At 41.5% G+C, this 27,650-nt stretch overlaps 2 protein-coding genes across 4 annotated transcripts; both read left to right on the forward strand.

Annotated features, from left to right (window-relative positions):
* The first annotated feature begins 192 nt into the window (after positions 1–192).
* Positions 193–8,310, forward strand: DHTKD1 (dehydrogenase E1 and transketolase domain containing 1). Its single transcript, XM_042052936.1, has 10 exons — positions 193–546; positions 1,621–1,705; positions 2,309–2,448; positions 2,835–2,985; positions 3,923–4,029; positions 4,360–4,524; positions 4,898–4,980; positions 6,547–6,716; positions 7,235–7,320; positions 7,762–8,310. Exons 1-10 carry the CDS (start codon positions 208–210, stop codon positions 7,861–7,863), a joined length of 1,428 nt encoding a protein of 475 aa, XP_041908870.1. The 5' UTR covers positions 193–207; the 3' UTR covers positions 7,864–8,310.
* Positions 8,311–11,872: 3,562 nt separating this feature from the next.
* Positions 11,873–26,235, forward strand: SEC61A2 (SEC61 translocon subunit alpha 2). Of its 3 annotated transcripts, none has more exons than XM_042052950.1 (12): positions 11,874–12,137; positions 13,671–13,738; positions 17,522–17,587; positions 19,049–19,127; positions 20,727–20,858; positions 20,999–21,108; positions 21,726–21,879; positions 22,835–22,995; positions 24,035–24,232; positions 24,440–24,631; positions 24,772–24,848; positions 25,148–26,235. In XM_042052950.1, the coding sequence occupies exons 1-12, from the start codon at positions 12,131–12,133 to the stop codon at positions 25,332–25,334; spliced, it is 1,431 nt and encodes a 476-aa protein (XP_041908884.1). In that variant the 5' UTR covers positions 11,874–12,130; the 3' UTR covers positions 25,335–26,235. The 3 variants fall into 3 exon arrangements, with proteins under 3 accessions (XP_041908900.1, XP_041908884.1, XP_041908893.1); XM_042052959.1 differs by lacking the exon at positions 11,874–12,137 and adding an exon at positions 16,528–16,674; XM_042052966.1 differs by lacking the exons at positions 20,999–21,108; positions 21,726–21,879 and having other exon boundaries at positions 11,873–12,137.
* Positions 26,236–27,650: the final 1,415 nt, after the last annotated feature.

Here is a 27,650-nt window from a genome sequence, read left to right on the forward strand (position 1 = left end):
TTTTTTTTTTTTTACTTTTATTAATAAAGGACTATAAAACACATCTCTAAGAGAACTGTTATCTTTCTGAAAAGCCAGGAAAGTGAACTTCATGCAAATAAGTATAATGGACCGGGACACTGTTCATATGAGTTTTTCATGGTACCTGACTGTACTAAGATGGTATTTCCTTGTTCTCCTGTGACATTGTTTTTAGGCTTAATATCTATGGGGTTTGATTCCCTCCCTGGCAGATCCCGTAAGAGTATCCCAGACACATACGCAGAACACCTCACGGCTGCTGGGCTCATGACTGAGGCTGAAGTGTCTGAGATAAAGACCACGTACTATTCCAAGCTGAACGATCACCTTGCCAACATGACTTCGTACAGTCCACCTCCTACCAACCTGCAGGCTCACTGGAAGGGCTTTGTTGAGCCTTCTGCTAAAATCACCACCTGGGACACCGGGATGCCTGTGCCACTCCTGCAGTTCATTGGAGTCAAGTCTGTGGAGGTGCCCAAAGAGCTCCAGATGCACAGCCATCTCTTGAAGACCTATGCACAGGTGAGTAGAATATCATGATACTTCTGATCCCATGGCTCAAAGGTACAGCCTGTTACAGGGAAAAGACTAAACACAGCAGGGTTTCCAGTTAAAGAATAGAATGGTATTCTCTAGGAAAAACAGCTCACTCTGTTTCAAGGCTGAGATGATGCCATTTTTCCTCCAGTTTTGAAGAAGATGTATCTTCCTCTCCAGGTCTGACCATATACTTTAGTTTGTTATTTCAACAATATTTTATTGCAATGAAGAAAAAAGCTCATATACAGTTTATTATTCTTACAAGTAGAAAGAAACTATTATGATAATTTACTAATATTTATATAGTTGGTAATTAGAATGAGTACTTTGTGAGGGAATGACTCAGGAACCTGGCTATAGTGTACACAGTTTCTAAAGCCAGTAGTGAGTGTTTTATGACTTATATATATAAACATAAGACAACATGTGGCCAAGTTTGACAGTCGGGGTTTGATAGCTCCTAAGTTTGTGTTTGGTTTGGGTCGGTTTTGGGTTTGTGAATGTTTCCCTTTGATGGATGATGAGTGTGTGCAGGTGTCTGGTTGGCAGCCAGAGAGAGGATGTGAGTTGAGTATTTCAAAAGACTGATGTTTTTGTCTTCCCAGCCCAAGGCAAGAACTCCACAGCTCAGTGTGATCATTTGTCTGCAGTTCTGGAGGCCAGAACAGGGAGGAGTTCTGGAGACTGAAATACTTACACCTGGTATCTTTCATCACTGCTAACCAGACAGACCAGAAGTCTGCCACGACTACACTTTGTGCTGTGCTAAGATCTTTCGTATTTTCAGACTAGGATTAATTAATCAGTCCACAGTTTGTTGACTGGAAGGTGAACACATGGATCATCCATGGTTTTGTGGTCCTCAGGCAACCTTCTTCAGGATGTGCTGAAATAAGACTGTATTCAAATTCAACCTAAGCTGGCTGCAGGAATATAGCATTTCTCTCCATAGTGTGTAGTGTTTTTCCTAGCTTCTAATATTAGTCTGGGCCACCAAAAGAGCTACAGATGGAAAAAGACAAAATAGTAATTTTTTCTTGTTCTTTACTTGTTTAGTCAAGAGTTCAAAAAATAGAGGAAGGAAAAAAGCTGGACTGGGCAACAGCTGAAACTTTAGCATTTGGTTCTCTGCTGAGCCAAGGTAAGAGGCAACTAGACAGCAGACAGTAAAATATTTTTGCTTTAATGTCAATAAAGGATAACATTAGATTTCTTAGGTGTTTCTAAGTAAAAAGATTGATATGATGTATAAATTTGACAATTTGCATGGTCTAAGAGAAGGTAAATATGAATCCTATATGTCACTAATATTTGTAGACTGAGTCTTAAATATCTTCAAAGAACTGTAGCTCCCTCCCACTCCCCAAAAACATTTGTGCATAGAGATGAGCACGTGAGCAGTGCAGATGACATCAGTGGGGCTCCCAAGTACTTTGTGTGCTTTATGCTACTATTTCTTCTCCTTCCTCTCTAGCCTGAATTCAAATCTCCATTTACATATGATACAGAATGCACATTTTTTTTCAGTTTGTTTCAGTAAATTGAACCATTTTACCCAAAATAATGTCAGAGCATCTGTGTGCTTGTGAGTTGGAGCTGTTGCTGGTTAAGAATTGCATCTCAGATTTGATGCTGCTGATGAGGGGAAATCCAAGAAGAGATATAACAAGAGATAGAATTATTTCCTGCATGTTTTCTTTTTCCATGACTTGCTGATTTGGTGTTTTGTTTGTTGCTTGGCAAGGGTTTAATATCAGACTAAGTGGACAAGATGTTGGCAGAGGAACCTTTAGCCAACGACACGCGATGTTGGTTTGCCAGGAGACAGATGATACCTACATTCCTCTGAATCACATGTCCCCAGACCAGAAAGGTTTCCTAGAGGTAGGTTCTGTGGCCCACAAGACCTGATTCTTCAAGTTGTTCTGAAACAATCCATTTTTTAAAGCTGCTGAGACATATGTAGGCAGTATGTATGTTCTGGCAAACCCCAGATACAGGGACATAAAAACTGTCAGGGCATCCCTATTCTTTGTTGTTACAAATTACAACTTTAACAAGGGGGTTTGCTTTTCCTTGAGAGATCAGGTATTATTCTTTTCCCCTCAGTGCCTTCATTCAAAAGCAAAACAGCAAAAAATCAGACTCTCAGTTGCCTTTAGGAGTTCATGTCCTCAGTGTGCCCAGCAGTGATTGCCTGATTCCAAGGGTTCTTAACCCTTGGTTGTTTTTGTCCTCACCCACCCCTCCCAACAATTTCCTTTTGTTAGGTGAGTAACAGTCCCTTGTCTGAAGAAGCTGTGCTTGGTTTTGAATATGGAATGAGTATTGAGAGCCCTAAGTTACTGCCAATTTGGGAAGCTCAGTTTGGAGACTTCTTTAATGGAGCCCAGATAATATTTGACACTTTCATTTCTGGAGGTGAGTGTACAAGGAACTAATATATTTAAGAATCAGTCGTTTGTATTATGCACTTTCTTAGAAAATCCTTCCTCTTTCAAGTAAAAGGGCAACATGTTGTGCAAAGAATTCTGTTTTCTCAAGGAGTTCTGTAAGCTTGCCCGTGAGGTCCTGACTTCTGCGCAGCTTTTCTGTGAAGACAGTACATTGAAAATGAAAGACTCCTTGGCAGAGTACAGTCATTACAAAAGGACAATTAATTATATTTATGGCCTTTCTTCCCCCACATTTATTTTACTGTGTGTATATATGGTTGATAGCTTTATAGACTGTACCTTTCCTTTATGAAGCATCTGAAAAATTCCTGAAGCAATAGAGAAGGAAAATAGTGATTATTTAAAACAAAGAAACAAAAAACCCCACAACACCACCTTACTAAGTTTGACTCTAACAGGTTTTCTGAGTTCTCAGATATAAAACCTCTGTAGTCATAGACGGAAATTCAGAGGCCCTCTTATCCCACCCACATGTATTTGAAGCTGGGATGAATTACCTTCTGGATTTGACTGTAATCTCTTATATTGTGCAGGAGGTTTGGCAGAGCTCAGGGGAATGAGCACTGCTGTGTTAGCCAGGACTGGCTCACAGGATGCTGCTGGGATCACACATGTAGAGATGAAGTTTTAAAATTTCACTGTCATGTGCTCCATGTGGAGACATAAGTCTTCTGGGAGCCCAGAGCTACATGATGATTTCAGAAACTTCAGTTCACCTAATGTGTGTTGTTTCACTGTAGAGAACCTCAGGACAAAATGCCAGCAGCATGTTTCAGGCTTGTATTTAATGATGTGGAAATTAGCTCTTCTTTTTCCTGAGTAGTTTGTGCAAAGCAATGTGTTCTGTGGCTTTATGTTCTGTGGAAATCATCCTTTCCTTCCTCCTCGTTCTGTGTTTCTAGGTGAGGCCAAGTGGCTTCTTCAGAGTGGGATAGTAATTCTTCTTCCCCATGGCTATGATGGTGCAGGCCCTGAGCACTCGTCCTGCCGGATGGAACGGTTCTTACAGGTACCCACCACACCTCTCAGGGTCACATATCCCCAGCACAGCATGGGCAGTCAGTGCTCTGGGAGCTGTGCTGCAAAAATACAAAATGGGGATTCCCGGTGCCCTCGTTGCAACGTGCTCAAAAGAGGCAGTTCAGATGTAATCTTGCCAGTTAAATGCTAAACCCATTTCTTCTCTGAAGTTGTTCCTCTCTTGCAACCAATGTCTGAATTTGGGTATTTGCTAATCTGCTCCTATACAGGTCAGTGTGCCTCTTGTGCCTGGATTTTTTCTTCCATATTGGTCTCACAGTTTGCTTTTGACAAGGTATTGCTGTGTTCCCCTGTACAGATGTGTGACAGCTCAGAAGAAGGAGTTGATGGTGACCAGGTCAACATGTCAGTCGTGCATCCCACCACCCCAGCACAGTATTTCCATTTACTCCGGCGGCAAATGGTCCGAAACTTCAGGAAACCTCTCATTGTTGCTTCTCCCAAAGTGTTACTCAGGCTCCCAGTAAGCTGAAAATTGTCCTTCCTCTTTCTTTTATTTCTCCTTCTCTTTATTCTCTTTTGTGTTCCCTTCCCCTTGTTCTTCTTCCTCTGTGTTCTCTGATTGTTGTTTTGGGGTCAAATCAGTGGGATTTTGCGTGTTTGGGGCCAAATAGGTAGAGGATTAAAGCTGGGTGGAGGTGAGCTAGAAGTAGGGTTCATTCCTGATCTGATGGTGTCCTTGGGAACCTTATCATCCCACTTTTCACTGGGAATGGGAAGGAGAGGGAAGACTGTGTATTTTGTACTTACCAAAACCCTGTCTCAGTATTCTTTCTGACTCTGGCCTGAGGGAAAAGCAGCAAGATTTGGTAACTTCCAACTCTTCCTTCATGTAGGCTGCTGTATCAAGTTTTGAAGAAATGGCCCCAGGGACAACATTCAAGCCTGTCATTGGTGACTCCTTAGTAGATCCTAAAAGGTAGCTCTGCTTTCTTAGAGGAGAAGCTCAAAAGAGATGTCCTGTCCCTTTCTCCTACCCAACAGCTCAAATTTGAGGTGATATGAAAGAGGTGACTTTGAGGGGAAAATGTTTCATGGTGGGCAGCTGTGGTTAGTTTTACTTCCTCTCCTTTTCTTCTGGTAATTGTTGGTAGTTACAACATCTGTCTGCAAAACAGTGAAGTGTTCAGTCTGTCAGCCCTTGGCCTCACCGGGAGTTTGTGACTGTAGTTACCAACCTGGTGGGTCCTGTTCTGCACCATGTCCATTAGCTGACAGTCACTGGGAGCAGCTGTGACGAATCATAGAATCATAGATTTGTTTAGCTTGGATCATCAAGTCCAATCTTAGCCCAGCACTGCCAAGTCCACCACTAAACCATGTCCCAAGTGTCACATCTAGACATTTAAATACCTCCAGGATGGTGACTCCACCACTGCCCTGGGAGGCCTGTTCAACTTCTTGACTGTTTCAGTGAAGAAATTTTTCCTAACATCCAGTCTAAACCTCCCTTGATGCAACTTGAGGCTGTTTCCTCTTGTCCTATTGTGTGTTACCTGAGAGACCAACTCCCACCTGGCTACGACCTGTCAGGGAGATGTAGAGAGTGATAAGTTCCCCCCTGAGCCTCCTTTTCCCCAGGCTGAGCCCCCCCCAGCTCCCTCAGCTTCTCCCCATAGAACTTGTGCTCCCAACACTTCCCCAGCTCCATTCCCTTCTCTGGACAGCCTCCAGTACCTCAGTGTCTTTCTTGTCATGAGGGGCCCAAAACTGAACCCAGAGTTTTTGTTCTGGGGCTGGAATGCCTGAGCTTATGAGGTGGGGCAATAATAAAGTGTTTGTATATCTCTATCTCTCTCCCTTCAGATGTTACAGTAAGTCCTGTTCACAATGACCAATTCAGCTTTAATTTTTTTTCCCTTATCTGCTCCTTGCCCCAGTAGTACCCAAGTCTGAGCCTTCTTCCTATTTGCTTCCTGACCCCCAATCAAAAGGCTGGAAGTACTTTAGCATCTTGGGTTTTTTAAGTGGGATGGTGAGGCACAAAGCGTGCAGTTTATCTCGTTGCTTTGTCCAGTAAGATTAGACAGCCAAGACCTCTGTGATTGCAGGAGGGTGTAGTGTCTCTCCAGCAGGCAATCCTGCTTTGGCATCGCAGAGAATTGTCCTCTGGAGGGACTTCTCTCCCTCTGGTTTGTTTTCTACAGAGAGTGCAGAGATGACTAGCTTTGACTGGGTGTTTAATTTTTACATAGTCAGGGCTAAGAGAGATCAATCCCATTGTAAGGTAACTTTCCCAGAATTACTGAAGAAACAGGACCTCTGAGCTCTGGCGTACTGTGCCCAAAGGTTAGGTTGCCAACTGTTGGAGGGGAGTGGGAGAGAAGGGAAAGCAAAGAAGAGAAAAGATGGTCTAAGGGAAGCAATTTAGCTTTATAAAGTTGTCTTTGAAGTTTGACTGGTTGCTTTGGTTGGAAGTGTGAAGCTGTTCTGCATCAAGTTTCTGTAAAACACTAAACTTGGAAACATTCTTATTTTATTTTAGTGTCACCCGTGTGGTGCTGTGTTCTGGAAAGCATTACTACGCTCTGGTGAAGCAAAGAGAAACACTGGGAGAGAAGCAGCACAGCACAGCTATTCTGAGACTTGAAGAGCTCTGTCCTTTCCCCCTGGAAGCTCTACAGCAAGTGTTGAGCAAATACAACCATGCAAAAGGTCCACCAGGCTTCTACCTTTGTTTTCTAGTCTCTTTGAAGTTCTGAACTAAATCTGTTGCCTGCCTTTTAAGATGAAGAGCTTTAGTGGCTTTTTCCTCTTTGTTCTCTCCCTCATACATCCAAGTGTTTCTGGAGTGGGATGTTCCAGAAATGTTTATCACTTGTGCTAAAAGAACTTGTTTCTCTGCTATTGTTAGCTTCCAAGAAGCAGCACGGAAAATTAGAGCAAACCATTTGAGACTTTTTTTGCATTGGTCTTTGCAGTCCAGCCCTTTTAGTAGCTTTTGAAAACAGCAGTAGAAAAGCAGAATATACACACAGTATACCCTAATGGTGGACATACTTTGGGTTTGAATTCAGCTGTGACCTGCAAGGGAATTGAGTGTGGCATGCCTTCATTTCAAAGGTAGTGGCAAGACAGAAAAACAGAGGTGCTACGAAAACAAAAATTTTTTTTCTTTCTTTGCTGGAAAGATAAATATGTATGTTTGTTATGTACTCTTATCCTTCCTTTAGTCTTCATCTGGAGTCAGGAAGAACCACAGAACATGGGTCCATGGTCCTTTGTGTCTCCACGGTTTGAAAAGCAGCTGGGGCTTAAGGTAAGATGTCCCCCAGGTGTTTTAGTCTTTAAAATGAAGTTTGAAGTTCTCCTTGAACGCAGAGGTGCTTACAACATAAACCTAATTCTGATGCCTAAATCAAATATGTGTTCTAATTTCAGCTACTTCTGCTCTTTATAGCACCATTGGTGAAGAGCAGGACTGGAGCTTTATTTTACATGGTGTTCAGTCAAAGTAGACAGGATAATGAAAGATCCCAGGTAGGGAAATAGGAGGAGAATGCAGAGGTGTCATTTGCTCTGGCAGATCATGCACTATAATGTCCTTGGAGCCATGGTCTTTGGGAGATGGGGGGATAACTTCCTGCATTACCTCCAGCTGGGACTGCCCAGTATCTGACAGCAGATATCACTGTGGCATCAGGACCTCGAGATGTGATTCTGTCCTTCATTAACAATTTCCCCACAACTCAAATTTCAGCTCCATCTTGTGAGCAGACCTCCTCTACCAGCCCCAGCAGTTGGCATTGGAACCCTCCACAATCAGCAGCAGGAAGATGTTCTGACCCACACATTTATCTGAGTTTTCAATGGACTGATTGCTCTGGATGTCAGTCATGTTTAGTGCCTCCTCCTGTGAAGAAGAACAAAAGCCAGATCCTTAAGACTCTTAATTCTCCAAAATGGAAAAAAAACAACAAAGGTGGAATAAGTTTGGTGACGATTAAACAATTTTTTCATGTTGGGGAATACTTAACAATGAGAAGTGCCTGTTACACCTGATACTTCCTGATCTCTTACACAATTTTCTACAAAATGTCTTCATAAAGTTAAAAATCCAGTCCAGGGGACAAATTGGTGAGGTGACTGTGGAATACCTTATATCATGCTGCTTATTTGCACTTGAGAGTTTCCTGGGATGGTGCGTGTGTGGAAATAGGTTCTGTTTCCTCTGTTTCCATGGAAGTGTTAGTGCTGCTTGATCAAATAAATGCTTCCCCATGCCTGGGAATGAGCCATTTCTATAGCAGAATGTTGTGGATTCTCTCTTTTTTCTTTCCTTGAGGGCCAGGAATGCAATCTGTTGTGGCTGTTGGTGCTCTTCTCAGTGCAGGAGTTGTTAAAGCAGGATTCCCATTGCAGGGACCTTGCAGGATGGCTCCTGAAAGCTTCAGGCACCACTGTTTTTCTCACCCAGAGGGTGAGAAATACCAAGGGATGGTTTGAGCACAGCTGTCATCTGCAGAAAGGAAAAAAATCAGTCTTTATTGGGAAACAAAGGATAAAGGACCAAAACATTGAGGTTAAGTGGGAGAATAATGAAGCCAAATGGAAGATGGGCATCCCAGGCTGACCCCAGTGTTGACTGCCCCAGAGCAGCATTCTTGCCACCACAGGATTTTTCCCAGAATTTTTCCTTTCCTGGTTTCAGGGTGAAGTTGGCACCTCCTTGCTCTTCTCAGTTACCTGGGCAAGCAGTGTTTAAGTAATCCAAACTCACTGTGAGCCAGAGACATTTCTGAAAAGAAACAAGTGGAGTTTAACTAGATCCAGCACTTGCAGATGAAAAGTCATGGTGGGTGGGAAAGGGCAGATGACAGGCAAGGCGTGCATTCACTTCAGGAGACAGGTCCCAAAATCATCTCTGAAGCCTGCTTTAGTATTTCATCCTAGTTAATTCACATATTTATTCATTCACTCCATATTGACCCAGAAATAACCTCTGTAACCTCTGTTCTGTGATGTTTCACATCACTGCTTTAGCACATCCATCACAGGAACATGAAATCATGTTTCTCCCACTTTGCTCTAGCAAACTGCACAACCTCCTGCATATCCTGAATAGCTTTATCTAATCAAGGCATATTCTGCTTTAAATTTCTGCTGATAACTAGAAAAAGGAAGCTGAAGAGTAACGTTGCTTTGGCTGCAGCTGTAGCCAAGGAAGTTGTAGAGCGCAATCACCAGCCTTGACTGCACGCTGATGATTACGTAAACCCACAGTTTTTCACTATGATGGTGCACACAAGGGAAGAACAGACCCCGTGTTTTGAGTTTCACGTGGCCCAAACCTGACCTTATTACAGACCACTCCCCCACGGGCTGTGCAGGTCTGGTTATCCAACCAGGTAAAGGGTGCTCAAGTGTTCCAACCCTGTTTGATCCTCCTGGTGGGAGACAAAGCTATTTCTGTAGTGCTGCTCAGCTCAATGCCCCAAGCCCCACTGGTGTGCCATGGAGCTCCGCAGGGATACTGGGGTAGGAAGGGAGAGCTTGAGCAGCTTTTCTCAGTCAGCTGTTGCAGACTGCCTGCAGAACACAGCTCTTGCATGATGGCTTACAGCTCCCAGGAGCAAGGCAGAGCACTTGCTGACTTGGGGGCTAACTCTGTTTCTCCCACTAATTTTGGATGCACGTGAGGCTGTTTTCCATCTGTGCTCCTTGCTCTTCTCTGCATTCATGCTGGGACATCCCTGCACAGTGCTGAATTGTTTTTGCTTTGGGGAAAAGAGAAGCAGAAATTAGAATCATAGAACCATAGAATATCCTGAGTTGGAAGGAACCCACAAGGATCATCGAGTCCAGCTCCTGGCCCTGCACAGGACACCCCAAGAGTCACACCAGGTGCCTAAAATACTACACAAGTTGGGTGAGTGGGTAACAGAGCAGGTCTCAATCCTTGGACAGGAAATTCTGTGAGTCATTAGCACAAGGAGAAGCAAACCCTTATCTGCTGTTAGATAGCAAGGAGCTAACTAGAAAGAGAGAGAGAGTTACAGCATTTGTGCATTGTGGTGTGTCAGGATTTCCAGAAGTGCAAGACTAGAATGAAAAGAAGTAAAGACATTGAAGGAATGAGTTGTTAGATTGAGCAGTTCATTAAGGCAGCAGAAACTCTCAGGGACAGAAAGAAAATACACCAGGAAAACAAATATATTAAAACAAGTATTTTAGTAACAGTGATGTTAGTTTAGATTTTAAAAATACAGTCTGAACTTTGAAGGTGAAACGTTCTGAATACAGTAGTATTTTGAATAAGCAAAGAAAACAATACTGCATTTTGACTTTTTTGCTTCTGTCAGTGGGAACCCACTCGTGGGTGACATAGAAACATTCATTCAGCACACATGAAGAGATGCATCTGTATTAGCATGGACTGGAGAAACCTCCTGGACCTTTTATCAATCACCAAAACAGAGGCCAGTGACTTAGAGACAGGAAAGTTTGCTAACAAAACCTGTAATTTAATGAACTTCTAAGATAAGTATGGCTAAAAATCTGAACAAAGGGTGATTACAACAAACTTCCTGAATCTTAGCTACTAACCCAGCTATTATTTGGAGATTATAATCTACAAGTAAACTTCCAGGCCCATAAATTAGGGGCATTTGTCAGACTGTACAAGAACTCTAGGTGAAAGTAATTGCTATGGAGTTCCTCATTAGTAGTTGTAAAATTATGACTATATAAAACTGGAAGAAAAAACTTCTCTAAGTGATTTCAGATAACGAAAGCTATTGAGCAAAGTTGTTTAGATATTGTAGCAAGGTCTTGGTTAAGAGAATTTCTTAGGGAATGTAGAGTGCAATCCAAAATAGAGATTCAAAGTTTTGGAGGAGCCCTAATGCTTCACACATTTTGTGTTCTCTCTTGGTAACTTAGCCTAATACAGGAAGATTTCAAGCTTGTGCTTGAATAGGATGAGTTACTCAGAAAGAATAAATACTATTTTAAATTGTCATATCTAAATCTTGCAGTAAATTCTGATAATCCTAATTTTATAGACCACTGGCTCTTGTAACTGAGAGCTCTGTAGGTGTGATACCTGTTTTGGTGATTGTGGGATGATACTGGAATAGGCTGTCAGGTTTACTTCACAGAAACACAAAATCAATTGGGTTGGAAAAGACCTCCAAAACCGTTGAGTCCAACCTATGACTGATCACCACCTTGTCAACCAGACCACGGCACTGAGTGCCTCATCCAGGCTTTCCTTAAATACCCACAGGCATGGTCACTCCACCAGCTTCCTGGGCAGCCCATTCCAATGTCTAATCACCCTTTCTGTGAAGAAATTCCTACCAATGTCCGATCTAAACCTCCCCTCCTGCTGCTTGAGGCCACGTCCTCTCATCCTGTCGCTGGTTGTCTGGGAGCAGAGCCCGACCCCCACCTGGCTACAATCTCCTGTCAGGGAGTTGTAGGGAGTGAGAAAGTCACCCTGAGCCTCCTTTCTCCAGGATGAGCAATCCCAGCTCCTTCCGCTGCTCCTCATGGAACTTGTGCTTCAGACCCTTTTCCAGCTCGGTTGCAGTTCAAACTTTGGACATGCCCCAATGGCCCAATGTCCTTTCACCCTGTGAAATTATCACATCCATCTGTCAATACGGGTGGATTGGGCTGTTATTAAAACCCTTTGGTACCAAACCGCTGAAGCTCTGCTTTTCACCTGGTACTGCTGTACCAACAACATCACAGAAAGCTCAAAGCCCCTGAGGCCTGCGTGAGCGAGTGAGGGGTGGGGAGTTCCGCGAGCTCGGGCAGGGCTGAGGTGTGGCGGTGAGGGGCCGTGCCCGCCCCTCGCGCCGCGCGGAGCACTCCGGGAGCGCGGTCCTTCGCCGCGGCGGCTGCCCGCCCTCAGCCTGATCCCGCCGCGGCGGCCACCGCTCCCCGCCGATCCCGCCGATCCGGTTCCCCTCGCCTGGGGAAGGGCGCGGGGGGCGCTCGGTGAGGGCGGTACCGCCGTGTCCCCCCGGGCGGGGAGGGACGGCCCGTCCGCAGCGCGCGTCACGTGACGGCGGCGACAGCAGCGGTGACAGCGCTGGGACCGCGGCCGGGCCGCCACCGCCATGGGCAGTGAGTGCGGACAGAGCCGGGAGGGAGCGGGCCGGGACCCGGCGTGGGGGACAGCGGTCCCGGGCAGCGCGGGGAGGACGTGGGCGGTGGCCCGTGGCCGGTGAGGGGGCGCCGTGTCTCGGGTGCCGCCGCAGGCAGGGCCGGGGGTGCTGAGCGCTCGCTCCCCGCACAGGGTCGGTGCTGCCGGGCAAAGCGTGAGGCCGGACACTGCTTCGTGGTGGGGTGTCCTCTTCCACTCCAGCCCTACTATGTATATATACACACTATATACACGATATATATAGTATATATACCCTTTATGCACATATATGTGTGTATAAGTGTCTAAAGGGAGGGTATCAAGAGGATGGACCAGGCTCTTCTCCGTGGTGCCACCCAATAGGACAAGAGGCAGCGGGCAGAAACTGGTGCACAAGAAGTTCCACCTGAACATGAGGAAGAACTTCTGTCTTGTGCAGTGACCAAGCACTGAAATTGATTGTCCAGAGAGGGTGTGGAGTCTCTGTCACTGGAGCTATTCCAGAACTGTCTGGACACAGCCCTGTGCCATGTGCTCTGGGATGGCCCTGCGTGAGCAGGGAGGTTGGCTCAGATGAGCCACTGTGGTCCCTTCCAACCTGACCCATTCCATGATGCTCTGACATCTTGTTCATGTCAGAGCTGTGCCACGCTCCGTGGAGCGAGGTGCACCTTCCAACGAGCCGTCTGAGGCCTTGGGATAAATAGAGGAGACGTATGTCACATCAGAGTGTAAATATAAACATGGCACTACAACCAGAATGTTACTTACAGTGTAATAAATGCATTCTACAGTGTAATAAATGCATTCTCTTTGAAAAGGAACCGATGGTGGTTTTTTATGTCTGTCCCAGTGTGTCAGGGCTGAGAATAATGTTCAAGTTTTGGAGGGCAAATTCCTCACCAAGCACAAATGCTTTGATTTTTTTTTTTTTTTAAACTGGTTTAATTTTTTTCCCAGAAAAACTGCTCACAGTGTTGAGCTTTTCTGTGTTTTTAAAGGGGAAACTGTGAAGAGAGATATATTAAAAGCTAAAATAAAATCCCCTGAAGTTCCAATCAGAATAAGTGTTCCGCTGATTTAAATTACAATTTCTTAACATATCTTAATAACGGAATTATTTTTTCAGCTAAATACTTCAGTAAACACAAGATTGTAATCTCTACATGGGTACCTTTTGATGTCAGTATCGTTCTGTGTTTAACTAGCACAGACTGATACTAGGTCATTTATTTTTAGATGGAATACAATTCAGTTCACTTCTGGTGATACATACAGTACCACTTCTCTAAAATCATTCCAGCTGTGATAAAAAGAATGGGCCAAATCTGGTTAGAACGAGAATTCTGTTTCACATTTTTGCCCTGTTTTCAGCTGTTTTAAGAAGAGGGTATTAGTTTTCAGACAGTTTTGGAAGCTAAACTAAGTTCTGTGAAGTTTTATAAATTCATAAATGTTCATTAATATATTTTTCTGTCTTCTTTTGTGTTTGTGTGTTTGTTTTTCTGGAACAGTAAAATTTTTAGAAGTTATTAAGCCATTCTGTGCAGTGTTACCTGAAATCCAGAAACCGGAAAGAAAAGTGAGTGCCACATTATGTTCTTACATTTATTAGTTCACAGAGGAGGGAATATTGTGATATTCTAGTCCAGGCTCCAACATAGATACTGACAGTGGGCCCTAAAGTAGAACATATTCTTTGGAGCAGGGGGAACCCATGTTAAGGTAAAACATTACTGTGATGATGAATTCTGGTAAGTTGTTCCCTTTAGTAATTATGCTAACTCATTTTTTTAAAAATCTCAATTCTAGATTAAGTTTATTTAGTTTCAGCTCAGTGTGATGTATTTTAATATACTAGAACAGAGTTTTCAAGCTTTGTTTTTCTGTGGATCCTACTGTTGGCTTTGAGCTGGCTTGCATATCACTTGGAAAATAATTTTTCTTTAGATCAGGAAACACAAATTTAATTCTTCCCACAAAGTATTTCCTACACCCATAGCTATGATTCACCTTGCTGAAGTGGGAAAGTGATCTGTGGTACAGTTCAGGTAATTGCTCCCTGTTCACCTACTGGATGTAATGTTTCTCTTTGATCTGAAATCAATGAACTCAGATCACTTACAGCTGATCTCTCAAGTCCTCTAGCCCTTGAAACTCCTTCCATTTCTTGGCACATTTTCTAGATTAAAAATAGGTAATTTCTACAGATCAGGAAGAGAACTGCCTTGTCCAAAAAAAAAAGGCCAACCAAACACCATTTTTTACTTTCAAAACTCAAGCAAGCACATATTGCTCAGGTGACAAACAATCTAATTAGAGTAACAAATTGACTTAATATTGTCATAACTTCCATGAAAATTCCTTAAGAGCTAAATGTTGGTTTTTTATGTTCTTAAAAGGAAATGCTTAACTGGGGGCATGACACCATCCCAGAGGATCCTCCTTGGTTAATGAGAGGTTTCCAAAAGCTAGGACTGGATTCAGAAGTGTTTGTGCCAGTGACCACAGCTGAGCCTGCTGGATTAAATGGAGAAGATGCAGTAAAAACTGATGATTATGGCCCTCTGGAACTGATTTTTTTAAGACTGGGATTTTCCCCCTGGCTCTTTGATCCATCTGTCTTACTTAGTTGCTTTCCAGCATCTTTCAGCCTTGGGATGGATTTCTAAACAAATTATTTAGGTCAGACAAAGGCGTTTTCAGAGCAGGAATCTCCAGAGCCAGACCCGCATGCTGAGGCTTGGATGCACCAGCTCTGGGTGGCAGGGGCCCATCTTTGCTTCTGCAGTGGGGAACCTTGGTGCAATCTTTTGGTGCTGATTTATGGCATATCGTGATTAGCTGGTTACAGCCATCCCATTTTTGTCTCGTGAGATGAGTGAGAAGAGAAAGCTGACACAAACCTACAGATACTGATGTTTCTCTAAAACTCACTGGCAGATGCTGTTTGCCAGAGAGGAAGAGGGGCTTGATCTGTCCTTGTTGTCTATCAGCAGATGAAGGATGCTCAGAGAGGTGCCAAGATTCCTGTCCTGTCTATTTGGGTCACTTTGTCTTTACTGCTATTTAGGTTGCTGTCTAGACAATGGCTGCCAACTGCCAGCTTTGTACAAATTTAAAGTGAAAATATAATTCGGAACATCTTTCCTAGGCTGAAGAGCCCTGAGACCATTTTCAGTCATGTTCCTTGTTTCTGTGTAGTTTGTAAAGTGATTTAGGTCATTCCATGTAACTCCAATTCTCTATAATTTATTGTTTTCTTGCAAGCTGTCACAGGCAGATATGACCAGTAATGGTTTTAGTGGATTGGTTTAGGGCCAGAACAAGAAATTTAGATAACCAAATAGAAAAAGAGATTAATTTTCATTAAACATGTATTGATTGTTAAGTGAAGATGATGTTTTGATTCAGTTGGGCCCTCACTGAATCATTTTGCCATTATTGCTATGAGGGAAGTGGTTTCTTCTGTCTCTAGGGAGTGTTGCTTTTGTGTTTTGGCCAACTTGATTAGCAAAAGTGATTGCTACTTTTGTAGTTAGTAGAATGGGCTCCTATTTCCCTCATGCACAGATTTTCTAAGAAGAACACACTGTTCAGAGCACTAAGATGATAATGCTCACGTCCCTTCATTTTCACATGATTTAAGGAAAATGTCAAAGGAAGAAAATGTCCAATTGAATCAGATCAGATGGTGAAATTTACTGTCCCTGTGCTTGTTAGCATTTGTGGCTAGAATATTTTGGTACCACTCTGTATTTTGCCATTCCTGACATACGGATTTGGATGACTCCTTTTTCTTTTTTGTCTTCTTTACTCATAGAGACTGTTTTCCTTGTGAACAACTGTGATTTGGGTGATGCAGAATTTCTCTAATGCTCTTACTCACCACAGTTACAGGGAGAACCAGAGCAGTTTTAGACTTTCACTGATGCCTCTGAAGCCAATGTTAACTGTGAGGCTGTAGAGATAAGTTGGTTAAGCATTTTTGGTTTTAGAAGGCTATGCTTAAAATCTGAATTGTGGAGTTCAGACTTGGTAAAGTGGGTCAGCACTGCATAGTCTAACACAACGTTTTGTTTGGATTTATTTCCTGCTGTCACTATTTTTCTTTTTATAACTCTGTGCTGTAAGTATTTTTAGGATCTGTCCTCTTTTAAGAGTGAGGCAGTAGCAGGAAATAAATTAAATTACTTGGATTATTTTGCTTCTAAGTGCATGGTTTCACTTATAAAGATGTAGACTACATTCTGGGTTTCCTTTTGCTTGAGGACCTGTGCTGCTGCTGCATTGGTTTGTAGTTGCTCATTTGTGGGTGTTCAGTACCAATTAAACCAGGCACTAATCCTTTTTCTTATTACTTCTCCACAGGCAGATTCAGTGGTTGGAGGCAGAGAGCTCCAACCATTTCTGCTGTATCTCTCTTATGTGTTAGTTCATGTCATGTTTTAGTAGCTGCTCTACACTTGTCTGCGGTGAACACACTTAACCCTCAGGTTTACAGTCCCTGGAGGAGAGGTGGGAACTTGAACATAACCCTGCATCTCCGCTCTCTCTGCTCTCTTCAAGTGCATTTCTTTCTGTCTCATGCTTTGAGGAATCCTCTGGCTCAAACTTAAATCTTGTGATTCCTCTCTTCTTGTACCTGGCACTAATTACAGGTGCCTCAAATGTTGTGACCCTGAGATTCTCTTCAATTAAATAATGACTAGTGATCATTGGTCTGGCATTCTTTTTAAAGTAATAGATAACCTACATCAATAAAAATATTTTGGAGGAAAACAAAGAATCTTTAAAAATCATTTTGTGATCTATGTCCATGAACATAGTGATGAATTTAAAACTTCCTCTAAGACCCTTTGAAGAACTTAATTCTAAATATTCTGAATTGCTGTCAAAAACTCATGGTTCTTCTCGTTTTTATCACTTCTCTTCACAACAGTTCAGTTCCTCTAAAAACTTTATAGTGCTTTAGTTTAGTAACCCAGCTTTACACAACTTCTGTTGAAGCCTAGAGCACTAAGCACTGAAGATAAGTTTTTTGCATTAATCTTTCATGTTTGCTCTGGTAAGTCCATGATTTTACCCATGCTGTTGCTCTTCTGTAAATACCCACTGTATTAGAATACTGTAGATAAAATATAGTCTAGTGGCTGAATGTCTGCCAGTCCCACATAAGTTACCTTTGTCTCTCTCTCTCAAATCTGAAATCATATTAAAAGTAAGTTCCAATGAGGAGTGATGCTCTCTGGTTTGATATCTTTGCATTGAATTCTGAATGGTAACAGCATTTAGTACTGTTGTGAGAGTGCAGTGGAAGTTCTGTATACAGTGAACACATCCATATCTCTGCTCTGTCCTGTAGATCCAGTTCAGAGAGAAGGTGCTATGGACAGCCATCACACTCTTCATTTTCTTAGTGTGCTGCCAGGTAGGTATTGATGTTGTCTGTGTCAGAAAATGTGTGTTCTGTACGTAAGAAGTATACTGAAAGCATGAGTGTCTCATATTGACCTACCAGTTTCAGGTTTTATTTTTATGTTAAAGTATTTAAAGTTCAGTTCAGAAAACCTGGTTCTCTGAAATCTCTATAATCTCTTGATTGTTGATCATAGATGTTTTTAGAAACTAATGCTTTTTATTTAGTCAGAAATGCATAACTTTTTTTCTTGTTACAAAGGTCCTGTCAAATGATGATAATGGCTGCAGGGTAAACAGCCAAGATAATTATTTATTGAGCAGCATAAACAAACTGAGCAATTCAATGCATTGTTTACCCTCTGTTCATAGCTACATTTAAATTTTAGCACTCACAAGTGTGAAAACTGAATCAAAGTGACTTTTGACCAAATTCCTCTTCAACAAGTTGATGGATTGTAAAGATTGGAGGAAAATGTTTCTGTGAAGTGTTTAAGTTGACATTTAGAACTTGTTTTTTGTGAATATCCTGGTAAAGTTGTTAGTTAAAACCCCTCCAAAATGCCTGTCTTTGTAAACATTTATGTAATCCTTATTACTCATAGTTGTAGGTGTTCCTAGAACCTGTGCTTGGGATGTAAACAGTGGAGGGTTTTTTTGTTTTTCTTTAAAGAATACCTGGATACTGAAGAAAATGAGAATCCATTTATTACTTGATATACATTTTTTAGAACTTGTAGACCTCTTGCAAGATTTAAAACTAACTGTACATTTGAGAATCAGGGTTTTTAGCTTATGTTTATTAATGCAGCCATTGCAGACTGCAGGGCAATAGTTTAATAGTTTTGATTTCAGCTCCGAAGGACTGTTTAAAGGCTAAAACCCAGCTCTTGTACCTACCTTTTTTTTGAAAGGAGAAAGTGGGAATGATACTAGAGCTAGAAAGTAGTGTCGTTTATCGGTGTTTACTAGCAGCTGGATGTATGCATAATTAGAGTATTGAATCTATATGAGAGATTATAGTAGTTGTATAAGGAAAACAGATGGTGCAGACTAGAGTTTTCAGAAATTGATCTCAAAGATTGCCTGGATTCCTACTCTCTTGTTTTGGTGATTAGGAAGCTCTTTTTATTGAAGAGCTCTAAATCCCTCAATATTGACATATAGAATATTGGAAGTTTTTTATGAACTTGTCTAGCATTGACAGTTCTGTGTGGGATTTTTCAAAACATATTTCTATCTCTAGAATTTCAATATTTAAACTTCTTTCTAGGGGTTTCTGTTTTTCCTGTAGAAGGGTCTTAGTTTAGTCCTCTGAGTTATGCCCCTGTTGGAGGATTGAAAGAGATGGTACCTCTAGTTTAATTAAAAAAAAAATTTAAACAGTGTAACAGTTGAACTTACATGCTAAGATTTTTGTATTAATGAATGCTAATTGTGTGTATCTGTTTAACGTTGTTGTGCTCTTTGACAGATCCCTTTGTTTGGAATCATGTCATCAGATTCTGCAGACCCCTTCTATTGGATGCGAGTCATTCTTGCATCAAACAGAGGTTGGTACTTACTCTTTCCTCTGCTTCCTATCGGGATAAACAGACCAGGAGAAAAACAGTTGGCTGTTAAATTCCACACAACCCAGACATCAGGCTGGAAGACTTCGTAAAGTTCTTAGCACCGATGTAATTAAAATCGGTACTTGAGGCATGTTTCGTCTTAAGAACAGGATTTCTTTGAGATGCAGATGAGATTAATATTTATTGACAAGTTTTGGGATGATTGCATTCAGGATTTTAGAGCAGTCTAACTAATATATGGAACAGGGAATCTTCTGGCTTTCCATTTCGGAACTGCACTAATGTGCAGTATGAGGGTGTTGATTAGGAAATCCCTCACCTGTGCAAGTCAGTTACACTTCATAATAGTTTGGCAGTGTTATGGGTGAGTAATTTTCTAGGTGGAAAAGCTAAAGGCAGAGATGATTAGGCATAAAGTTTAGCAAAACCAAACTAACTTATTTTAGAAGAGTAAAGTGGAACACAACCAGATGTATAAGAAAATTCAAGCTGATGCTAGAAGTCTGAAACTTAAGATGGGTGACCAGTCATGCGTGACTCTAAATGAGGACACTGATCTCATCTGGAGCTTGGAAAATTGGCTGGAAGTAAGAAAATCACTGGAACCCTCTAATGTGAAGGTACTCCTTACTTAGGAGTAGCAGATTTTGTCACACGAGTGAGGATAGTAAGGTAAAGAAGTTCTCTGCTTCAAACTCTACTTCAGAATTTGCAGAATTTGGTGCGTCCCTAGCAGTGTATGATACTAAATATGCTGCCCACTACCCAGACAGAATGGTAACAGTGGCCAAGAAAAGGCTAGGGAGACAGCAGTAAAAAGCAGGAGTGGGAAAGTGAATTTTCACTTAAGTCAACTGACTAGAAGTCATTGGAGGATGTGAGGTGAATGCTGAAGTTTTTGACATCCTAATTTTCTAGCTGCTGGAGGAATAGAGATTTCCATGAGAGGTGATGTAATATTTAACATGTAAACTCCAGGATACAAGTATGAAAGAACGAAATTATAATAATTATTTTAATGCTTTCCCTCTTTGAATTGCATACATTTGGAAGTTGATACCTCAGTGACACTGTGCCAGTGAGTTGTCAGAGTAAGAACATTTTAATGACAGTCTTTGTTTTGTTAAGAACTAATTTAATCCTAAACTAGAGTCAGTGATTCCAAGGGCAATGTTCTCAGAAACTGTGGATCTGCAAAACTAAACTTTTGGAAAATGTGACATTGAAACACTGACAGAATAAACAACCAGGGACAAGATGCTGTCCAGTGAAAGGTTCCTTGAGGATATGCCAAAAAAAGCTGAGTTCAGCGTGCATTGGCCTTCAGTGTTAGTGTGGTTCCACAAAAATATTTGTAATTAAAAGCTATATGGGTTTTCCATGCTGCCTTCAAAGTTACAGATTTTAACACAGCAGCCTTTTGTGAGACCATACAGGTCTTTGTCATACCTGTACAGGAATATACATATTGGAAGCATTATTAAAAATAAACTTTATAGGTCAAAAACCTTTCAAGAGACCTAATGCTTTAGGAGAGGTGCTTGAATGGCAATTGTATTAATTTTTCTTCTTTTTTAGGTACTTTGATGGAATTGGGTATCTCACCCATTGTGACATCAGGTTTGATCATGCAGCTGCTGGCAGGAGCAAAGATCATTGAAGTTGGTGATACTCCGAAAGACAGAGCCTTGTTCAATGGAGCTCAGAAATGTAAGAAGTGTTCCAATTAAAATTACTGAGTGTATTTTTATTCTTGGGAAAGCAGCCTGCCTAAGTGGTACTAGATATGAGATTTCTTTGGTAGGTGACTTCAGATTTTTTTAAAGGATTTGCTTTCTCTCTTGTTTTAGTATTTGGGATGATTATTACCATTGGGCAAGCCATTGTGTATGTTATGACTGGAATGTATGGAGATCCTGCTGAAATGGGTGCTGGAATTTGTCTTCTTATTATAATTCAGGTTTGTAATGAGCTATTTTGTGTGTAACTGAGACTGGTTAGATACAGTATAGCTGGAAGGAAAAATCTTCCTATGTCTGGGTGACTTCAATTTATTTATTTTTAATGCTGTAAAACATCATCATTTTATCTGTCTATATATGAGAAATTCTAAATGTTCCATAAAGGAGGAGAGTGGTGGGGTAGTTAGTATCAAAAGTATTTCAGGTAGGAGTGGCTGCTTAATTGAAAATACAGGAATTGGTGGACTTAGGAAACAGTGGCTGCTGTTCAACGCTGTGGAGGAATTCTCACTAAATGGCACAGCTGCAGCTTTGAGACATTCTCCTGTAGAACAAAGCAGTAAATGCACAAACTTAAACATTGTTTTAGAAAAAAAGTTATTACTGAGTAATCTGTTTGTTGTGTCTGCCTTGAAAAAAGGCACAGAGCTCATTGCCAGGTGAGATGTACAGGCCTTGGTATGTGAGAGGGCAGAAACACTGCATGAATGACATTTAGATGAAACACTTAATGATCATTCTCCAACATGATGAAAATACTGAAGCAGGGAATTAATACACAGCTCTTGACTTGATTTATTCTTGTTTCTGCTCAGTTTTGTTTCTTTTCTCACAGCTGTTTGTGGCTGGTTTGATTGTGTTGCTGCTAGATGAGTTGCTACAGAAAGGTTATGGATTGGGGTCTGGTATTTCCCTGTTTATTGCTACCAATATCTGTGAAACCATTGTCTGGAAAGCTTTCAGTCCCACTACCATCAACACTGGCAGAGGTATGTGTGCAGTTACAGTCAGTCACAACATGTTTCAGTGGGTGTATACTACACACTAACTATCAGAAGTTTATTGGATGGCATTTAAAAAAAAAGTTTTAGTGTCATGATTGGCTTCTGAAGTCAGTTGTCCAATTAACATTGAAGATAAAAATGTCTGATTTACATGGAGATTGGTACAAGTTTGCCTTGGCTGATTTGAAGTGCAGCAGTTAAAATGGGACTTGAAGTCCTTTGAATGAAAAGTTTTGGATTTCCAAACTGAAATAGTCTTGTTTTATCATCACTTAGTCCATGGAAATAGAGAAGACAGGAAATACTGTACATTCAGAGGAGTTGTTTGTGATCCAGCTGTTGTTTGTGGCTATAGGATACTTTTGTAGTTGGTGCCTCTGAGTTACTGTAAGCTGGTTTGATTCTTCAGAGACTGCAATCTCTTCATTCCTCAGCCGGTCTTCAACAACATTTGGTTGTTCTGAGACCCCTGAAATACCACTTTAAGATACAGCATCAAGGAATTAAGTAGTTTACTGCATTCATTTGAAATCCTGAGCCATGTTTTTAGTTTGCTTTCATTTGAACCTAATTCTTAGTAGTTCTGTTGCATTTTTATTACTGTTCTTCTAAAAGTTGTTTTTCACCTTGTTTATTATTTCTTCCTTCCAAACATCCTTCTGCTCCCAGAAAAGGAAGGAAGGGAGCATTCTTCCATGTGTGTGACTTTGATGGGGTTTTTTGGCTTTTCTAACCAGGAATAATGTTTTTTTAGATCATTCTACATTCCATAAGCTAAAAAAGAGTTCTGTATTGTGACATATTTGTTATAACAGGATCCATGTCCTAACGTATCAAATTTTCTGTTTGTCATACTTAAAATTTCCAAAAGAAAGGTACTTCTTTTTAAATGTTTTTAATTTGGATATTAACCTTTCTTTCACTTTTTTGCTTCATGCAGGGACAGAGTTTGAGGGTGCTGTGATTGCATTATTCCATCTCCTGGCCACACGAACCGACAAAGTCCGGGCTTTGCGGGAGGCTTTTTACCGACAGAATCTGCCCAATCTCATGAACCTGATTGCTACAGTGTTTGTGTTTGCTGTAGTCATCTATTTCCAGGTAAAACTCCTCACAGCAGCTCTGCAGAGGTAGAAGTGCACATGGATCCTGGACACTGCAGTCATTGGGAAAAGATGGGAAGGTTTAAGCCAGAGTAACTGAAGTATCTTAGCTTTGAGTAACAAACTCTTTTTATTTCAGTGTTGTTATTTCAGTAACAATTATCTCTGTGACTGTAAAGCTGTTAGATTTTACAGTCAGGCCTACTTGCACTCAATGTGTAATCTCACATTCCATTAAATGCCATACATATTATGAGAATATTTTTAATAAAATGGATGCTGGTACTGCAATGGTTGCATCACACCAATAATATTCTTAATATTCATCATTGACTTCAAAGAATACTTTTGGACAGAGCTGGAGAACTTTGCTTCTTTGAGGTGTGTATGACAGATTTGTTCTAGAAGACTGCATAGCTTACCAGTTTTTCCCTAATTTTCTTGAAACATTTAATTAGTGTTTCTTTCTAAATCTTAAGTATCTACTAAAATGGACACTAAAGGAGGATTCATATGAAGATATTTTGGGGGGGGCTAAAATGTGATTTTGAAATTTTTTTTTAAGTTGTTGAGTTTGAATGCTGGCAATAAAAAAAAAAAAAGAAAAGAAAAGAAATACCAGGTTTTCAAGTTCATGTGGTTTTTCTTGGGTGTACTCACACAGGATCCTGCCCCAGAAAACAGAAAACTGGGCTTACTACACAAGAACCTGCTGGTAACTGGCTACTTGAGTTAGAAGCCATTACAGGCTTTTATCAACCCCTGTTCTATAAAATGTATTTTACAGGAGTACCAGTTAGCAGATGAAAAACCATGTTTACGTGAAAAGAATGTAATATAACCAACCAGTAACACTTTGAAGTCCATAAAATTTGTAATCCAGGCTGTAGCAGAAAGCCTTTGGGCTCTACTGTCTCAGACCTTGCACTCCATGTTTATCTAGCAAGAACTGCATGGTCAGGAATAGCTTTGGGGCATAATGGGAATTCCTTGTGTCTCGGAAGTTAACCCTGGTGCATTTGTGTTCTTCGCCACAGGGATTCCGAGTGGATTTACCCATCAAGTCTGCACGATACCGTGGGCAGTACAGCAGCTATCCCATCAAGCTGTTCTATACCTCCAACATTCCCATCATTCTGCAGTCTGCCTTAGTGTCAAACCTCTACGTCATTTCCCAGATGTTGTCTGTTCGTTTTAGTGGCAACTTCTTGGTGAACTTACTGGGACAGTGGGCAGTAAGTATTTATCACATTTTAGCTGCATAAAATTATTTGCATTTTTACTTAGATGTGAAACCTTGGTATTTAACCAACTGGAATACTTACTTTTTAACATTTGTATATAAAAACTTATAAACATTGAACAGGAATTCCTTTATAAATACAGGACAGGAATGTGGGATGTCTGTGAGAAAACTAACTGCCTTTTTCTTCCCCTCTCAGGACGTCAGTGGAGGTGGCCCTGCTCGCTCTTACCCCGTTGGTGGCCTGTGCTACTACTTGTCCCCTCCAGAATCCATGGGTGCAATATTTGAGGATCCTGTCCATGTAATAGTTTATATAATATTTATGTTGGGATCCTGTGCATTCTTCTCCAAGACTTGGATTGAGGTGTCTGGCTCATCAGCAAAAGATGTAGGTGTTCTACCTTAATTGTTTTCAAACAGTGCTTCTGGTTTAGAACTGACCAGCTACTGAGTGATGGTTGTTATCCCAGTAAACATCAAGTGACTGTGAAACAGTGCAGCAGTTTCATAAAATAATGTTTTCTGCAGGTTGCCAAGCAACTCAAAGAACAGCAAATGGTGATGAGAGGCCACAGGGATACTTCAATGGTTCATGAGCTTAACAGGTAAGGAAATGCTGACTTCCAGGTGGATGGTGAAGAGTGCTGGGGAAGCGTCAACCAGAGCAGAGATTCTCGGAAAAATCTGATACCTGTTTCCACTGCAAAAGGAAAGATTGTTCCCATTCCGCTGTTGCCTTTTCCTAATTATGCAAAAGAAGTTATAGCAGCAGATTAGAGATTAACCTATAGTGTCTTTTTTTAAGTGGTATAATGAAATAATTTGAATTGAATCTCTTCCATATTTGTAAAAGATAGATACCTCGATTTTTACGTTTTTCTTTCCTGTTTTTTCCTTTTTGCAGATACATCCCTACAGCAGCTGCATTTGGTGGTTTGTGCATCGGTGCCCTTTCAGTACTGGCTGACTTTCTAGGAGCCATTGGCTCTGGCACTGGCATTCTGCTTGCAGTCACTATTATTTATCAGTATTTTGAAATATTTGTAAAAGAACAGGCTGAAGTTGGAGGAGTAGGTGCATTATTTTTCTAGGTGTCCAAATATTTCATGGTTCGTGTGAAAGGGAAAGTATTTTGACAACATGCGTCATTTAGTCCAATAATGCTATTTTCTTTCTACTTGTTTTCAAGTGCTACATGTCCCATTACTGTAATGGGCATTGAGCGATGCCTGTGTGCAGCATTAGTACCAGCTGCCTTAAGAATAAAGTTTACATTATCTTGTTTAAGTATTATTATCTAGTGTTGCCTGTAATGCTGGAAACAATTCATCTACCTTGCTGTTCAGACACTACTACAGTGAGATGGTAAAATGTATCAGTTTGAGAGTGGTAAACGTCTTTGCACACAGCAGTAAAATGTTAAATTAATTTCCCTGTCCCTAATAGGAAAAACAAAAAACCTGAGTTCAGATTGCCACATGCCAGTATTCCTGACATTATTTGTATCTGTAATTTACATTAATTTTTTATACTTTTTTAACTCACATTTCCCCACCACTGAACTCAGCAGCCCTTATTCCTTTGCGGTGCCTCCACCCAGGCACCTTTCTCTGAGCTCTGAGGGTGGGCAAGCAAACACTTTGCCGGCGGCTGATACTCATCTCACCTGTGAACTGGTTCTGTGGTGGAGCTGCTGCGGCTGGGGCAGTCGGGTTCTTGCCCCAGGCCTCCTGTGGGGCAGCCTGGCAGCCGCTGTCAACGCTGGCAGGGCGGCCCAGCAGTTCTGTTCAACCATGTACTTGTGAAAACTGTGCCACTGAAACTTCATGTCCACTTTGCTTTTGTGAGTCTAAAGAACAAGGCCTGGTTCCTAAAGCAGTTCATAGGAGTTTTGGAAAAGGGGGAACGGGGAGTTCCTGCTGAAAATTTGTCGCACTTTACAGCGGCGATGTAACAACTGTAAGCGTTAGACAATAAACTTATTTAATTAAACTCTCTCCTGTGTCTTATCTGTGCCAGATGCAATTCATGTGCAGTCTTTGATAATTTCTAACAAGCCTTGCTAGGGAGGTAGGTCTAGAAGGCTCCTTTTTTTCATCTTTATTTTTTTTTCTTTCTAGAATATAGTTCTGATTAATTTTTAGCAGTCTCAATTGAAAAACAAATCTCAAGATTCCTCCCCTTAAAGTCATTGAGCTTTTCTACTCTGCTGTAACCAATTATTTTTTCCCTTTGATGTCACATTTCTTCTGTCTTCTCTGACACTTAACTTGAAAGTAACTTCATGTTTGTGAAGGTAAGAAAATCTTAAGCAGTTTTCTGTTTCAGAAAGTCTCCCTAATTATGCATGCTCATCCTGCTCTATTTCAGAGGCAAGACTGATTTTGACATGTGTTTATTAAAACTCTTGGATCCTGACCTTTCAGCAGTGGTGGCTGTTTACATAATTAGTAGCAGCCCACTGTGTGCAGATGCACTGAGGGTTTGTTTGGGATAAGATGGACCTAGAAGTGATTTGACCGAGTGAAGGTGCAGCCTGGGTACACAGATGTGTCCTCAGGAGAGGGAAAACTGCAAGGCTGTGCCCTCTTAGGGCACGTAAGTGACCTCGTACCTTCAGCAGGATCCCCTGGCTGGGCTTACACAGTTCTGGTTTGCACTAGTGGATGGTGTTGTCATAGTCATTATCTTAGGCCAAATAAAACAGTTGTCTCTTTCTGCATAGTTTAGTTAGGGCTGGGACAAGCAAACAGCATCTGCATGTCTAAATCATAACAGGAAGTTCTTAAAATTGCTGTTTCAAACACTGAAGCCAGAGCATGCACACAGTGTTGTGTGTTGCTGTGCCTGCTCCTGTCACAGAAAATTACTACTTCATAGGATATTCTACGACTCTATGATTTTTGAGTTGGGAGGGACCCACAAGATAGTCACTGAGTCCAACTCCTGGCCCTGTGCAGGACACCCCTAGAGTCACACCATTCACCTGAGAGCATTGTCCAAACACCTCTTGAACTCTGTCAGGCTCAGTGATGCGACCACTGCCCTGGGGAGCTGTTCCAGTGCCCAACCACCCTGCGGGTGAAGAATCTTTTCCTGATACCCAACCTAAACCTCCCCTGACACAACTTCAGGCCACTCCCACAGGTCCTATCACTGGTCACCAGACAGAAGAGATCTGCCAGCCCGTCTGCTCCCCATCATGAGGAAGTTGCAGACCACCATGAGCTCTCCCCTCTCCAGGTGTTCGGAGTTGAATGCTGTGTGAGTGAGAGAAACGTGTGCTTGTTCTGCCATCTGCGCTCCTTTGGAACCATGGTGGTAACAACACCAACCACAGTTAACTAAGCCTCTTTCTTATATACTGAATTGTAAGTGCAGAGAGGGGTCTAGTGAGAAACAAGCCA

The sequence above is a fragment of the Corvus kubaryi genome, unplaced genomic scaffold (assembly GCF_017639235.1).
Source record: "Corvus kubaryi isolate FWS band 111438036 unplaced genomic scaffold, C.kubaryi_AGA036_p1.0 135, whole genome shotgun sequence".
NCBI lineage: Eukaryota > Metazoa > Chordata > Aves > Passeriformes > Corvidae > Corvus > Corvus kubaryi.

Excerpts from the sequence above, each read along its gene's own strand:
- DHTKD1 (XM_042052936.1), top strand. The coding sequence starts at position 208 with ATGGGGTTTGATTCCCTCCCTGGCAGATCCCGTAAGAGTATCCCAGAC. Across the intron at positions 1,706-2,308 it reads TGGTTCTCTGCTGAGCCAAG|GGTTTAATATCAGACTAAGT; the intron begins GTAAGAGGCAAC and ends TTGCTTGGCAAG. Across the intron at positions 7,321-7,761 it reads AAAAGCAGCTGGGGCTTAAG|CTCCATCTTGTGAGCAGACC; the intron begins GTAAGATGTCCC and ends CTCAAATTTCAG.
- SEC61A2 (XM_042052950.1), top strand. Across the intron at positions 21,109-21,725 it reads GTCTTCTTATTATAATTCAG|CTGTTTGTGGCTGGTTTGAT; the intron begins GTTTGTAATGAG and ends CTTTTCTCACAG. Across the intron at positions 22,996-24,034 it reads CTGTAGTCATCTATTTCCAG|GGATTCCGAGTGGATTTACC; the intron begins GTAAAACTCCTC and ends TCTTCGCCACAG.